Raw genomic sequence first — 15,998 nt, forward strand, 5'->3', positions numbered from 1 at the left:
CTATGAGAGACAGGGCCGTCTCCGAGAAAGAGAGAGATCGTAATGGTGAATGTCATGTGGTTGGTTGGAACACATTCTTCAAGTTGAATCTCCATTGGTTTTCACCCCTACCCTTTTTTTAACCAATGGAGACAGGACCGTCTCCGAGAATCGTAAAAATATTTTTGGGTAGAAGGCGAAAAAAATCTGGGTATTAAATTAGTTAAGTAATTGGGTTTAAACATTAAGAACATATTTTTTTTTCAAAACAATATATAACTTTAAAAAAAATCAAATCTATCGGGGTGTCGGGCTGAGGTCGGTCGACCACCGTACCCTGCCTCATAAGCAACACTGAATGGAGATTGTTGAAGATGATCTGACAATCTCTAATTAGTTTTTAATTATTTATACCAAAATCACAGCCATTTGTATAGGATGGGATTGTTTTCCTAAGATAATAATACAAGATACAAATGTCAAGAACATAAGGACAAAGATGCTGCTTTCATCAATATTATCTAATTAGGCTGAACAATTTTGCAATACTAATTAATTATAAACCTGCCATGAAATTGCACCTGTAATTTCTCCTAATGTTACTTTCATCAATATTATATATGCATCATTGTCACATAACTGAAAACAACAAGTAAGCCCTTTTCAGTTATTGAAACTTTTCGATAACATTGATTTCGTTTATTCAGTTTTCAACGCCGCACTCTTTTAAAAAAAAAATTTCTTATGCATTTTGATGACTCTACATGCATACACATAATCTTGAGTTTGAGGTGGTGAGCTAGTATGAATCAGAGTGTCGTTGATGAAAACGTTTATGTGGCGGTGGGGAAAAAATCGAAAGAGAGTCGATCGAGTCTGCTATGGGCGATACGCAATTCAGGAGGTAGACAGATAACCATACTTCATGTTCACCAGCCTGCACACAAGATCCCCTTTAGTAATCTTTTTTTTCCTTCACTTTACTTAATAATTCATAATAAATCAATGTATCATCTTTCAGTTTTGTGTTACGAGTTTTGTATCTTTTCAGTGGGCACAAAATTTCGAATAAACCAACTTGAAGCGCACCAGGTCGCAGCATTCCATGACTCCGAGAAGCAAGAAATGCTTCAACTTCTCGACGAATATAAACAGACATGTCGGGAATATGGGGTATTCAGTATTCTATACTTCCATGCTCTTTTGTGTGGTCGAAATGTCAAACTAAAACGAGTTGACTTTTCACATACCTTGTGATATAAACTTGTAACAACTTAGGCTTGTCATTTGTGATGAGCCAAATAATAAACTCATCGCCATGATTTTGTATTTTATAGGTGAGTGCGGATGCGATACATACGGAAAAAGATTCAGTTGAGAAAGGTATTGTTGAACTAATACTTCAACACAATATCAAAAGGCTTGTGATGGGAGCAGCTGCGGATAGGCGTTATTCAAGGTAAGTTAAGTAGAAGCTAACTAGTTTCACAACTTGATTATAAACGAATTATGACCAACATTTTGAAAATACAGGAGAATGGTGGACTTGAGGTCCACGAAAGCCATCTACGTGCGTTTACAAGCGCCTCCTACCTGCCATATTCATTTCTTATGCAAAGGAAACATAATTACTACGAGGTATGTCACCGGAGCGAGTTTATTTAACTTCGCCTAGTTACTAAGAATTGATCAAAGATGGTCAACCTCAGCCAGAATCACATCTAGTCGGTGAACTTGGGCCAATTTTGACATAATAAACTAAAACGTAATTCGGTTATCTATAATATTAAAGAACAGATATCATTTTTTTAATTAATGATTAGCAATTTTCAGAATAATTTATTGTTTAAAATGTATTTCTCTTATTTATATTGATATTCACCTATTTTTGTTATATATATTAGTAAACTTATGATATTTGACATATATAAAATTTTCAAAAATTAATTTTCTTTATATTTACTATGCCCGAGTACTCCGAGTACACCCAACTCCCCAGTAGGATGCCTAGCGACTTTTGCAAAATAACACAGAAAAGTGGGATTTTTTATTCAAACAAATATGAGAAGTGATTAAGAGTAGACGATGAAGAATTAATCTTGAATTATTAGTAAAGTTAAAGGTTTATTTTGTTAAGTCATAATTTAGTTAATTGAATTGTAGTAGGTTTAGGAAACATCTTGGCTTGGAGAGGAAGTTAAGTAATTGTCTTGAAGAGGAAGTTTATTAGGTCTATAAATAGGGTCTAGTTTATTAGTTTCATTGGTGAGAGTTGAGAGGGAGTTAAGAGAGAGTCAAGGAGTCTCATATCCATGTACGTTTGATAAGTTCGTTTGGTATGTTCGTTTGATATATGAAAAGAGTCACGAGTTGTTACTCCAATATCGCGTGTTTGTTTGTTTGATAAGTTAGTTTGATATAATTGTTTGATACGTCTGGGCCAACAATTGGTATCAGAGCTACGGCGCGTATTCACGGAAAGTTTCGTATTAATTCAGTTTGTTTGGTTGAGAAGTTTCCGCATTAAGTTCATTCGTAACCTGGAAGCAAGGAAAAAGAAAGGGTGTTGCACAAATTTCAATAGCGTCTTGCCTACTAATTTGTTGGTCAAAAGAATTACAATTTTGTGTTCTGTTCATCGTGATTTGCAAAGAAAGCAAACCAAACCTTGGAGCCGCCATATTTTTGTGTGTTTATTGGTTTGAGCAAGAATATTCTTTTCTTCAAATAATTAGTCAACTCATATATATTATTTTTTTTTGTGGTTCATCGTTGGAACTGAGAAACATACAGAACCATTTAAATTGTCGGCGATCGTGTTAAGACTGTGATATGGCGGGTGATAAAGAAGCAGGGAGCTCGGGAACAATGAAAGAATCGATATGTGGTTTTGTTTTGCAAGCATCGAAGTTAACTTCGACCAACTACGCGTCATGGTCGGTTATGGTGAAAATTATTTTGGGTGCGAACGGTTTGAACGATGCTATTGATAAAGAAAAGGGTGCGGGAATTGAAGAAAGAAAGAAGTTTATGGCCTTGGGTGTTATCTTTCAAACCCTACCTGAAGATGTGATGCTTCAGATGGCCAAGTATTCGGAACCGAAAGATGTTTGGGAAGCGTTAAGAGTTCGTTATCTTGGTGCAGAAAGAACTCAAAAAGCTCGTGTTCAAATGCTAAGAACTGAGTTAGATGCATTGAAGATGGGGGAGACAGAAAGTATTGATGATTATGCAGCGAAGTTGGGTGGAGTACAATCAAAGTACAAGAGCTTGGGAGCGGTACTTGAAGAAGAGGTTTTGGTAAGAAAGTTCTTGAACTCTATGCCGGATAAATATTTACCTGTTGTTGTTTCTTCGATGGAGCTACTCGCAGACATTGAAACAATGGCGTTTGAAGATGTGGTTGGACGTTTGAAGGCATATGAAGAAAGAAACAAGTTCAAGAATGTGAATGGAAGTTCATCCCAAAGTCAGCTCTTGTTCACCCAAAACGAAAAGAAAGTTGAAAACAACCGAGGACATGGTAGAGGCCGTGGAAGATACAACGGACGAGGAAGAGGGAATCCAAGATGGAATAGTGAACGTAAGAATGATGAACGGGGTGAATACCGGAAAAAGAACCCTGAAGAATGGGAAGATAGAAGGAAGTATGTAACGTGCTACAACTGTGATAAGATTGGGCACTACTCGAATGAATGTAAAGAACCAAGCAAAGGGAGTGATGAAGTGAATTTGACAAAGAAAGAAGATGATGTTGATCCTTCTTTGTTCATGGCAGTTGGTTCAATAAAGAAAGTAAGTTTGAATGAAGAAAGGGTTATCCCTGGTGTGTTTGAAAAGGATGAAAAGAATGAAGGTACATGGTACTTAGACAATGGTGCAAGTCATCATATGTCAGGAAAGAAAGAGTTCTTTACTACCTTAGATGAACAAGTTTCGGGTCAAGTGAAGTTTGGTGATGGATTCGAGATCGAAATCAAAGGTAAAGGTAATGTGACTGTGGTAAGTAAGACTGGTGAAAAGAAAACGTTTTTTGATGTTTTCTATATCCCTAAGTTGAAGACAAATCTTCTTAGCTTGGGAAAGTTGGATGAAGAAGGATGTAAGATTGAAATAGCCAATGGGATATTGAGGCTATATGATAAGAAAGAGAGATTGTTGATGAAGGTTCAGAGAAATCTGAATAAGACGTACAACATCAAGCTTCAGGTATGTTGTAATTCCAACAACTTTAAAGATGAAAAGAAAGAGAGTTATGATGTGAAACCGATTATGGAAGTGAAGGATATTCGGTTTGGAACGATTCCAAATGATTTGTTTGGAGTTCGTGAAAGTATTGGTCAAGAACGAGTTGATGAGAAGAAGCGAGCTGAGAATGAAAATAGCAACATGACTTCAAAGTTAAGCACTGAAGGAATGAATGCTAAGTTTGAAGAATCGGTGAAGCAAGTATGCTATAGTCAGTTGAAAAGGAGGAACAAATTCAAGAAGAAATACAATTCAAGATTAAGGGGGTGAATGAAGAATTAATCTTGAATTATTAGTAAAGTTAAAGGTTTATTTTGTTAAGTCATAATTTAGTTAATTGAATTGTAGTAGGTTTAGGAAACATCTTGGCTTGGAGAGGAAGTTAAGTAATTGTCTTGAAGAGGAAGTTTAGTAGGTCTATAAATAGGGTCTAGTTTATTAGTTTTATTGGTGAGAGTTGAGAGGGAGTTAAGAGAGAGTCAAGGAGTCTCATATCCATGTACGTTTGATAAGTTCGTTTGGTATGTTCGTTTGATATATGAAAAGAGTCACGAGTTGTTACTCCAATATCGCGTGTTTGTTTGTTTGATAAGTTAGTTTGATATAATTGTTTGATACGTCTGGGCCAACAGACGAGTAGTACCATATTAAGCTTATGTAAATCAAGTTTAATGAAAATGAACATCCTACAGGCGAGCTAGAAGTTAATCGAGTATATGTGGACATAAATGCAGGTTGGATGAACCTGCTGTTTCAGTTTCCTTGATGTCAAGATCTGTTAGTGAAGGGCAGAATAATATATCAAGGGCCTCTGATGAGTGGAATGGTACTGCACAAAGAAGTCCTTCCACATGTTCAAGTGATCCATGCGCCGTAAGTGAAGGTAGTGAAGCGGAATCAGACAATGGATATACACGAATCACTCAAGCTTCTTCGCCTTCCAGTGTCATAGTATGATAGTTTTTATTTTTTTTATCTATGTTATGTTATATCAGTCCTTTAGTGGAACTTGATTGTTTAATAGCAGGAAAGAGGTATGAATGATGAGCTTTATCATCAGCTTTTACAAGTCATGGCCGAGGCAGACAATTCGAAACGAGAAGCGTTTGAAGAGTCCAGCAGGTGCAGGAAAGCAGAAAAACATGCCATTCAGGCTAAAAACAAGGTAAACTTCAACTTCCTATACTCGGTTCATGTGTTCATAGTGTGTATGTGTATATATATTTCTTCACTTGCAATATATGTAGTCATAATATAGGTTTGGACTCTTGTTATATTTGTTATATCTGTTTTTACATGAAAATTTATTTGCACTTTAGATGATAATATATATTATATTCGTGGCCACAGGTTAAAGCATCTGAAAACTCATACGACGAAGAATTGAGACGAAGGCGAGAGATTGACGAAGCTCTAGAAAAAACCAAGGAAGAACACGAAAATATTAAAAAGGAGCTGGATGAAGTTGCAGAAAAAGTCTGCATGGCACTTGAAAAAAAGTCATTTCTCGAAAGTCAAATTGGCGATCATGATCATGCAGCGCGGGATCTAGACCAAAAGCTGTTCTCTGCTGTTGATCTTTTGCAGATTGCCAAAAAGGAACGTGACGAATTGCAAGCGGAGTGTGATGATGCACTTAGATTATTAGAGGATATGAAAGCCTCATCAAGTGTGCACACTGAATTATCATTCTCAGAAATCAAAGATGCCACCTGCAACTTTGACCCGTCCCTCAAGATTGGTGAAGGGGGTTATGGAAGTATATTTAGAGGTTTTATTCGGCATACTCAAGTGGCCATAAAGATGTTGCACCCCCATAGCCTGCAAGGCCCAACAGAATTTCAGCAGGAGGTATCGATTGTTAAACTTTTAGCGGGTGAATCGAGAACACAAACACGAGATTTGATCAACACACGATCGACTCTTTTATTAAGAAAACGATAAACGAGAAAAACTTAATAATTAACTAATACATTGAACCTAGGGTATATATAAGCCCACGGTTCCAATCCTATACTAACTCAAATACACAATTTTAATCCAAAACAAATAGGATTAAATAAAATAAGACTAACTTATTTTATTATAATAAACAAAATATTATATTAAATATTCACCGAGATATTAGGAGTCATCAATCTGATTTGGAGTTGGACACTTTTAACATCGATGTCTTTTTATAATATTTAGGTGTATTGGTTTTTTTTAATCATAACTATCATCTTTTAGTTGTTGTCGGTCCCAACTAACGATTTGGATTATAACGATCCCACCTTTTATCATATTTGTTTCCAACAGTCCGCGACCAACAGAATTCTAATGTCGTTAGTTGTAGGTCGTCGTAAAATCATTTTGAGCCGAAAAACTCCCTTTTTTCCCAGAAAACTCAACATTTTCGCACCCCAAACTATTGAGGTCGCCACAACGTCGGAATCCGTTGGCGGTGCTCAACTGGTGGTAGTTGGTTTGTGGTGAATTAGTTGGTGGTGGTGTTCAGGTTGACTGTTGAGTTTTTCGGCAAAAAATGTTGACTTTTCTGGCCAAAAGCGTTTTTCCGGCGTCCTACAAGTAACAGCGTTAGGATTCTGTTAGTCGCGGACCGTTGGAAACAAATACGTTAAAATATAGGACCGTTAGTAGCCAACTCGTTAGTTGGGACCGGCAGCGATCAAAAGATGATAGTTAGCTAGGATTAATAAAAACCAGTATACCTAATATTTATGTTGAATGTATGTAGATCAATATTTTGAGCAAATTAAGGCATCCGAATCTTGTAACGTTAATAGGAGCATGCTCGGATGCGTGGATAATCGTTTATGAGTATCTTACTGGTGGAAGCCTTGAAGATAGACTAAACTGCAAAGACAATAGTCCGCCGTTATCATGGCAAGACAGAATCCGAATAGCTGCTGAACTTTGTTCTGTTCTTATTTTCCTTCATTCATGTGGCATTGTTCATGGTGATTTAAAGCCCGCTAACCTCCTTCTGGACAATAACTTGGTCACAAAGCTGAGTGACTTTGGAATATGCCGTGTGCTCTCCCCAACCGAGTTCTCAAGCAATAACACGTCTTTATGTTGTCGAACCGATCCCAAAGGCACATTTGTCTACGTGGACCCTGAATTTTGTTCCACCGGAGAACTTACTTCAAAGTCGGATACGTATTCTTTTGGTATTATATTGTTAAGATTATTGACGGGTAGGCCTGCTTTGAAGCTAGCAACGGACGTACAGCGTGCACTTAATGAAGAAAATTTAACGAGCATGTTAGATTCTACAGCCGGAGATTGGCCATTTGTGCAGGCCCAACAGTTGGCTATTTTAGCAATGAATTGTTGTGATGTTGTTAGAAAAAACCGACCGGATCTTGCATCTGAGGCATGGAGCGTGCTTGAACCCATGCGGGCTTCTTGCGGTGGTTTAGAGCTATGCCAGATTCCACATTACTTTATTTGTCCAATCTTTCAGGTTGGTTGTCGGTGTCAAAATTTTATAGGGGTCTATTGAGATTTTAACATATATATACTTTTAAATAAAATTTCACAGGGGTCGGCCGACATCTACACCAGCAAAGGTGTAGGTCCGCTAATGGATAAAAACATAACCCATGCATGTTATGTTAACTGCAGGAAATGATGCAGGATCCGGTGGTTGGTGCTGATGGATTTACTTATGAAGCCGAGGCGTTAAGAGGATGGCTAGACAGTGGGCATAAGACCTCACCCATCACCAACCTTGAGCTTGCTAACTCAAACCTTGTGCCCAACCACGCACTTCGCTATGCTATTCAAGAATGGCTCCAGCAGTCCTAAACCACTCGCTTTTTCTGTACCATATAACGTGAAAACTAAAACAACATATTCTATTTCCAATCAAAATTTTTATCAACTTTAAGCGGAATATATAGTGTATCGCGTAAGGGATAGTAAAAGTTTATGTGAGATGAATGAGGGAAAAAAATATTTTTATCAAAATAGTATGTATGTTCATAATAATAAGACATACTATTTTGATAAAACCATGTCTTATCATTATGAACAGACATACTTTTATCAAAAATAGTATGTTTTATGTATTTGTTAAAGCAGAAGGGTCTAGTGTGTACATATGTAAGTTGAAAAGTGAATTAACTGTTCTTCAACCATTTAACTTGAATTTTTTTGTTTTTTGAACGGCGAAAATTTTATAAAGTACCGACCAGAAGCTAGACAGGCAAAAAAAAACTAAATGAAAAGCATGGGATTTTTCAACATGAGTTAGTTACGTACCCTAAAACTAATTAACAAGAAACAATTTCTTAATTTTGACTGACTGACTGACATGTAACGAAATACGACCTCTCAAAATTTCCTTTGATGGTTTAAAGTTTAAACTATATATAACCGCCCGATCAAATGGTCCCATATATGTGTGTATATTTATTTATTAAGGTATTTATTGTAACGCTTAAATTTGTTTGGCACATAATCTAGTTCCATCAAATCCTAACAAGCTCTAGTGAATATCTCGGTTAATACCTACTTTGTAAGCTAAGGACGAGAGAACATCTAAAGATTGAACTTGAGAAACATAGATCATGGTGTATATACTCAGGTCCGTCTTTGAGAATTGTGAACAAATTTTGAGTCTAAGGCTAAAAAAAATTGGGCCTTAAATTAGTAGAGTAATTAATTTTCAAACATTAAGAATACATATTTTTCTTCTTCAAATAAATATATATAATTTATAAAAAAAATAATAATTCGGGCCAACCCGAGTGTATGGCTGGGTCTGTCGACCACCTGACCATGTCTCCTAGCTGACTTTGTGTATACAACAATTATATAAATATGTTCCCAACTCGATGACCAAACCAACTAAAGTTGGATTAACCGAAATCCATTCTACCCGACTCTAATTACCCAAATATTAAGCTGGTCTTCAGGTTAATCGGCTATCGGTTTAAATCTTTGTGACTAATAGACTAAATCAAATGATAAAATCATTTTTGTTGAGAATAATCTTTATTCGTATATTTTTTTTTTAAATTAAACATTAGTTGTTTGAAAAACATAATAATCAGATTAGAGGTTGGAAAAAAACCCGAATCCGGGTCCAACTCGACCCGACCCGACCCGCTGGTACAAACCCGGTTTCAGTTTCTCATAAAAACCATATCCGGACCCGTCGGGACCGGTTCCACCTCTACACGGTTAAAGCCCGACCATACCTGGCCCAAAACCAGATAAAAAACCCGTCAAATACTCGACCATACCCGGAACCGGTTCCTACCCTACCCGGTTCTCGACTTTTGTTAACCATACCCGGACCCGGTTTCTTAAAATAACCGATTTGTTAACTCAGCTTAGAGGTGCACAAACCGGGTATTTTGTAGAAACCAGTTCCGGGTATGGTCAACAAAAAGTCAAAACCGGGTCGGGTAGGAACTTGTTCCAGGTATGGTCGGGTATTTGACTGGGTTATTTTGGGTTTCGGGTCGGGTTACCAGGTAAAGATGGAACCGGTTCCGGGTACATGTCTACATAGAAACCCAATACCAAGTTATACCCGCGGGTCAGATACACCGGGCCGGGTCTGGAACCAAGTATTTTTATGCACCTCTAACTCACAGATAATGGTGGCCCATTATCTTTTATAAAAACAACTGGGCTACCACTACCAGCGTCCATTTAAAAATTAGCACCCAGTGGGCTCAACCCATCTTTTCAAATTTCAAATAAATATATATTATCTTTGTAACGGTCGGATCCTTCAAACGGTACTCAAACTCAAAACCCCTAATTCTCTCTCAAATTCATTTATGCAGTTTCAATATTATTATTATTATTATTATTATTCATTATTCTCTTCTCACAAACAGTTTCCGTGCATCAAATCATAATATTCAATCTCAATTCCACTCGATATTCACTAATCGGTTAATCGCATCCGTTCAGGTATTCATTCTTTTCCGGATCTGGATTCATTCATCCTCTATCGTTAGCATTTGTTATTAACTTATTATAGGTTTTACGAATTGATTGTTAGATCCAGTATCAGAGTTTGATTATGTAGATTCAGTTTTAGTTGAATTAGTGAGTTGATTACTTGCTTTGGTACCCGCTTGATCGGTGAGGTTTTGATTAGGTTTAAACGAGCTATATCGGTTATCGGTTAATTGATGAGAAGTTTATTAATTTTTTGTTTAGTTTTAAGTTACGATGCGGTTTCGTATTTTAGGTTATATCGAAATGACCTAATTTCAGTATCAGGTTTTGATTATGTAGATTCAGTTTGAGATGAATTAGTGAATTGATTACTTGTTTTGGTACTCATGGATCGGTAGTTCAGTATCGGATTTCGATTAGGTTTAAACGATCTGTATCGGTTATCGGTTAATCGAGAAGTTTATAAGTTTTTGTTTAGTTTTAAGTTACGATGCGGTTTCGTATTTAGGTTAAATCGAAATGGTGTAATTTCAGTGTCGGTGGTGCGAATTAAATAACTTAAACTTCAGAACCGTATTAGTTCCATCAAGAAAATATGATTAATGTTGAAGTTGAGTCAATTTGAGTTGACCTGAAATGTGAAAGTGCATATGTAGTTTTAAAATAAATGAGACCGCTTTAAACATAGCTAGAAAAAATAACATATGTTATTGATCAAGGGAGTTCCACAACAGGAAATAAGGTTAAAGTGCTTGTGAATAACTTACTATGATTATGAGTTTGTAATTATTTACAGGACAAGTAAAGGTTAAAACTTAAATGACCAAATTTGTTCATCAATGGTGTATTGAATTAACCGGTTCAATTTTCAGGAAAATTTGCACTCATAATGTCTACTCCTTCAAAGGATCCACTTTCACAAATGGAAACAACATGTGGAACCCTTCTATATGAACTTAAGGTACCCGTCACGAATTAATAACAACACATAATTGTTAATATGTTATTTTAAAACTTTGGAGAATATTATGTTATTTCTCATTTGGTTTTGGGTTTGTGTACAAAAATTGGGGGAAAAATAGATTATATGGGATGAAGTCGGTGAGGGCGATGCTGAAAGAGATAAGATGTTGCTTGAACTTGAACGCGAGTGTCTTGAAGTATACAGAAGGAAGGTTGATTTGGCAAATAAGTGTAGAGCTCACTTAAGACAGGCGATTGCTGACTCAGAAGCAGAATTAGCAGCCATTTGTTCTGCTATGGGAGAAAGACCTGTTCACATTAGACAGGTATTGAGTTACATATCTAGATTATGTTCTTAAAATTTTAATCTTAAATATATCATTACTGTCAAAGTTGAAACTTATTTGTGTTAAGATTAGGACTTTAGAAGAAAGGAATGCTTGAAATTGACTTAAATATGTATTATTTTTCAGTCTGATCAAACCCCTAGAAGCTTAAAGGCAGAACTGAGAGCCATTCTTCCAGAACTAGAAGAGATGAAAAAGAGGAAATCTGACAGAAGAAATCAATTTCTTGAAGTATTGGAACAAATAAATAAGATACAAAAAGAAATTTATTCAACTTCTTCAAACATTGTCTTGGATGAAACTGATCTTTCTTTAAGAAAGCTTGAGGAGCTTCATACAAAGCTGCAATCACTGCAAAAGGAAAAAGTAAAAATCTTATTTTGTATTTATCGTCATAACATGTTTATAACCATTATTTTAATGCTAATAATGTTCTTGATTTTGTTATTATCTAGAGTGACCGTTTGAAGCAAGTTTTAGAGAATTTGAGTTCCTTGAATTCACTCTGTTTGGTGTTGGGGATGGATTTTAAGCAAACTGTTCAAGAAGTTCATCCTAGTTTATCTGAAACCGAATCAACAAAAAGCATCAGTAATGATACAATTTCAAGACTTGCAACTGCTATTGAAGGGTTAATGGAGGTTAAAATACAAAGAATGCAAAGAGTAAGTTAATGCTTTATTTTTTGACTCATTTAATCTCAACCGGATCAAACTTCTGACATTGTAGTGTGAAAATTTTATGTTAGATTCAAGATCTTGCAACATCTTTGATAGAGTTATGGGACTTAATGGATACACCAGTTGAAGAACAACAAATGTTTCAAAGTGTTACATGTAAAATAGCTGTGTCAGTGGAGGAAATAACCGAGCCTGATATGCTATCTGTTGGTTTCATAAACTATGTAAGTTTTAGTTTTTCTTTTTATTTGTCATTGTTTATAACATTATTGATTTGTAAACTAACGTGTGTGTTACATTAAAGGTTGAGGCAGAAGTGTCCAGACTGGAAAGTTTGAAGTCAAGCAAAATGAAAGAACTTGTTTTCAAGAAAAGATCGGAACTTGAAGATATTTGCAGGAAAATGCATATTCTTCCACAGAATGACACATCTCTAGAAATTGCTATTGAAGCCATCGAATCTGGTATACATATGCTACAAGTTACTAAATTCTGATATCTTGAAGCCATTTATTATGAAATTTTGACTGAATATATTTTAATATTAAAGGAGCTGTTGATGCTGGTAGTCTTCTAGAGCAAATAGAGATTTTGATTGGGAAAGTGAAAGAGGAAGCGTTTAGTAGAAAAGAAATATTGGAAAGGGTGGAGAAATGGATAACAGCCTGTGAAGAAGAATGCTGGCTAGAAGAGTATAACAGGGTATGTTGATATTGTTGTGAACTTTTAATAATATAAATGGCAATTTGGACCCATTTATAAATTGTTTCTTATTGGTTTCTGTCAACCCTGTCCCTTTAGGATGATAATAGATATAATGCTGGAAGAGGTGCTCATCTTACTTTGAAGCGTGCAGAGAAAGCACGCGCATTGGTAAATAAACTTCCAGGTAAATCCCACATTTATCCTTGATCAATATACATATTATGGATCAAAATGAGCCCCCAAGTTTAGTTTTTATTTTTTGAAAACTGAAGATAACTCATGCATAATTTTGGAACAGGAATGGTGGAAGCTTTAGCTGTGAAAACGATAGCATGGGAGAATGAAAGGGGTGTTGAATTTACTTATGACGGGGTAATAACTTGTTTCTAGCTGGTTTATGAAAAATAAATATGATTAGTTTGTATCATTTCTATTACACAATTTTTGAAGAAAAATATGGCATTAATTGGCCCTGTTTATATATAAGTCAATAGATCAAAATTACAACACAACTTTTGGAAAAAAAATATGATGGAATTGACTCATTTACAAGTCACCGGGTTGAAACTAGTACCTCGTATGTATATTCAACTTGTATTCTACATAACTGAATGTTTCATAAATTTATGTCATGTGCAGGTTCGGCTTCTTTCAATGCTGGAGGACTATAAGATATTAAGACAACAAAAGGAGGAGGAAAGGAAAAGACAAAGGGTATATAACAAAATATATATATATATATATATATATATATATATAATGGCTTTCATAAAGATCAAAGTAAAGGTTAAAACTCATTTACTTTTTATTGCTATTTTAGGACCAGAAGAAACTTCAAGGACAGTTAATAGCTGAACAAGAAGCACTTTTTGGGTCAAAACCGAGCCCTATAAAGCCACAAAGTGCTAAAAAAGGTGGTAGATTGTCAATGGGCGGGCCAAACAACAGAAGGGTATCATTGGGTGGTGCAGCAGCCCATGCAACTCCAAAACCAGATATTCATTCCACAAGAGCTGCTGTCACTCCTAATACGCGTACTGTCAAAAAAATCGATCGTCAGTTGAGTCACAAAGATGATGGGTTCGGGCTTCAGTTCACAGGTAAATTCTTGAAACTGTAATTTTATTTTTATATCTAATAGTTGTTTAAACGGTTTGATGTTAAGATTCCAAATTTGGGCGGGTTGATTTTATTTTATAAACCTTTTTTTGTTCTAAACTTTTGAAATAGTTTTTGCCTTAAAATTTTTTATTCTTTCACAATATAAGTTTTACAAAATAATAGCTTATTTATGTTTGTCACGTTTCGATCTAAGCTGGTTATTTATTTTAGAATTTAAGCGTTTGACTATTGAAACTAAAATATAACCTGAATGGCCGAATCGACCCATTTTTTACACTCCATATTGTTTGTATATGCTTTGGTGTTATAGGTAAGGTACAGCTTTGGTTACTTTTGACCCGTTTTGTTGTAACCTGAATCGGCCCGTTTGAAAATATGCTCACTTTTTTATTTGATATTAGGGAGGAGAGGTTTTGATACACCTGGTAGCAAGAAAAGTAATCTGAATGACGTAGAGCCGGCATTTCGGAAGCCATTTTCACCTATTTCATCCAAGGTTAAAGTGGCAGTTGACATAAAACACGAAACGTTACAAAAAACATTTCAAACCAACACGTCACCGTTCATAACTCCTTCAAAACCGAAACCTACTACAACCGAGGAAGAAAACCAAGTTCCACATAAAAACATAATTCCAATACCACCCTTCACTCCTTGTGCTCAAATGCAAACAGCAATGACACCTATGACTAAGGGAATGGTTCATGCAGAAGAGGTTATCGAGTACTCGTTTGAAGAACGAAGAGCGGGTTTTGTGCTTCCTTTGAAAACAATGATTTAATTTAGATTTTAGGTGTTTTTTTAGTGTTTTTGTTTGATGATGCTTTTGAAGGTCAATAGCAATTTAGTTGGCTATGTGTTGACTGTGTAGTGAGCAATGTGGCTTTGTTTGCTCTTTATTATGAATTCATTTGTTGGATGTTAATGCTTGATGGTTAAAAGTTTGTGCTTACTGAAAAATGTATGTATTTTTGTTTCCGGTAATGTAGTTGGCGGTGACGGTTGGTTCTGATTGTTAAAAATTAGTTAAAAGTATGAGTATTCATAATGCAGACCATGTAATGTTTTTACATAAGGGTGGCAAACCCAACCCAAAAGGGTTGTTTTGGGTCAAGATGGATAAACTTTAAAAGTAAAATGGGTTACGATGGATCATAAAAGTTCTACAAGTGGGTCAGGATGGGTTGGAAATATACAAGCGAGTTTCATTTATAGGTTAAAATGGGTCAAAACAAAATATCCAAGTTATCCAAAATTTATCTATTTCAAAATACCCAAACTATCATGTGCGAAACAAAACTCATCCGAAACCCAAAAAACGATCAAAACAAAACAAAAACCCCGAACTGACTAAAACGAAACAAAAACGAAACTGAACCGAAATAGAAAAACGACCAAAACGAAAAAAAGCGAAATGAAACCGAAAAAATGACCAAATCGAAACAAAAAAAAGCGAAATGCACCCGAAAAGATAACCAAAACTAAACAAAAACACCGAATCGACCAAACCGAAACAAAACTGAATAGAAATAGAAAACCGACCAAAACGAAACAAAAAAACCGATATGAAACCGAAAAGTTGACCAAAACGAAACAAAAAAAAACGAAATGCAACTGAAAAGCGGACCAAAACAAAACAAAAACACCGAACCGACCAAAACGAAACAAAAACACCGAACCGACCAAAACGAAACAAAAACACCGAATCGACCGAAACAAAACAAAAAACCAAAACGAAACTGAACCGAAATAGAAAAACGACCAAAACGAAACAAAAAAAAGCGAAATGCAACTGAAACCTGACCCAAACAAAACAAAAACACTGAACCGACCAAAGCGAAACAAACAAACCGAAACGAAACTGAACTGAAATAGAAAAACGACCGAAACAAAACAAAAAAATCGAATTGAAACTGAAAAACTAACCAAAATGAAACATAAAAAAAAAACTAAATGCAATTTAAAAACAGGACCAAAACGAATTAAATACACCGAACCGACCAAACGAAACAAAAAAAACTGAAAC

At 35.6% G+C, this 15,998-nt stretch overlaps 2 protein-coding genes across 2 annotated transcripts; both read left to right on the forward strand.

Annotated features, from left to right (window-relative positions):
• Positions 1–735: 735 nt before the first annotated feature.
• On the forward strand, positions 736–8,040 carry LOC143625566 (uncharacterized). The gene is made up of 11 exons (XM_077095871.1): positions 736–937; positions 1,031–1,232; positions 1,322–1,438; positions 1,513–1,617; positions 2,146–2,180; positions 2,804–4,493; positions 4,962–5,178; positions 5,252–5,392; positions 5,578–6,078; positions 6,965–7,696; positions 7,858–8,040. The coding sequence occupies exons 1-11, from the start codon at positions 784–786 to the stop codon at positions 8,038–8,040; spliced, it is 4,077 nt and encodes a 1,358-aa protein (XP_076951986.1). The 5' UTR covers positions 736–783.
• Positions 8,041–10,047: 2,007 nt separating this feature from the next.
• LOC143628232 (65-kDa microtubule-associated protein 3-like) lies at positions 10,048–14,913 on the forward strand. The gene is made up of 13 exons (XM_077097877.1): positions 10,048–10,164; positions 11,028–11,116; positions 11,238–11,444; positions 11,592–11,831; positions 11,921–12,130; positions 12,214–12,369; positions 12,450–12,609; positions 12,696–12,847; positions 12,947–13,034; positions 13,149–13,222; positions 13,490–13,564; positions 13,671–13,950; positions 14,374–14,913. The coding sequence occupies exons 2-13, from the start codon at positions 11,045–11,047 to the stop codon at positions 14,751–14,753; spliced, it is 2,094 nt and encodes a 697-aa protein (XP_076953992.1). The 5' UTR covers positions 10,048–10,164; positions 11,028–11,044; the 3' UTR covers positions 14,754–14,913.
• Positions 14,914–15,998: the final 1,085 nt, after the last annotated feature.

This window comes from Bidens hawaiensis, unplaced genomic scaffold, assembly GCF_021521415.1.
Source record: "Bidens hawaiensis isolate Kalapana, Puna unplaced genomic scaffold, B.hawaiensis_p1.1 tig00000458_1, whole genome shotgun sequence".
NCBI lineage: Eukaryota > Viridiplantae > Streptophyta > Magnoliopsida > Asterales > Asteraceae > Bidens > Bidens hawaiensis.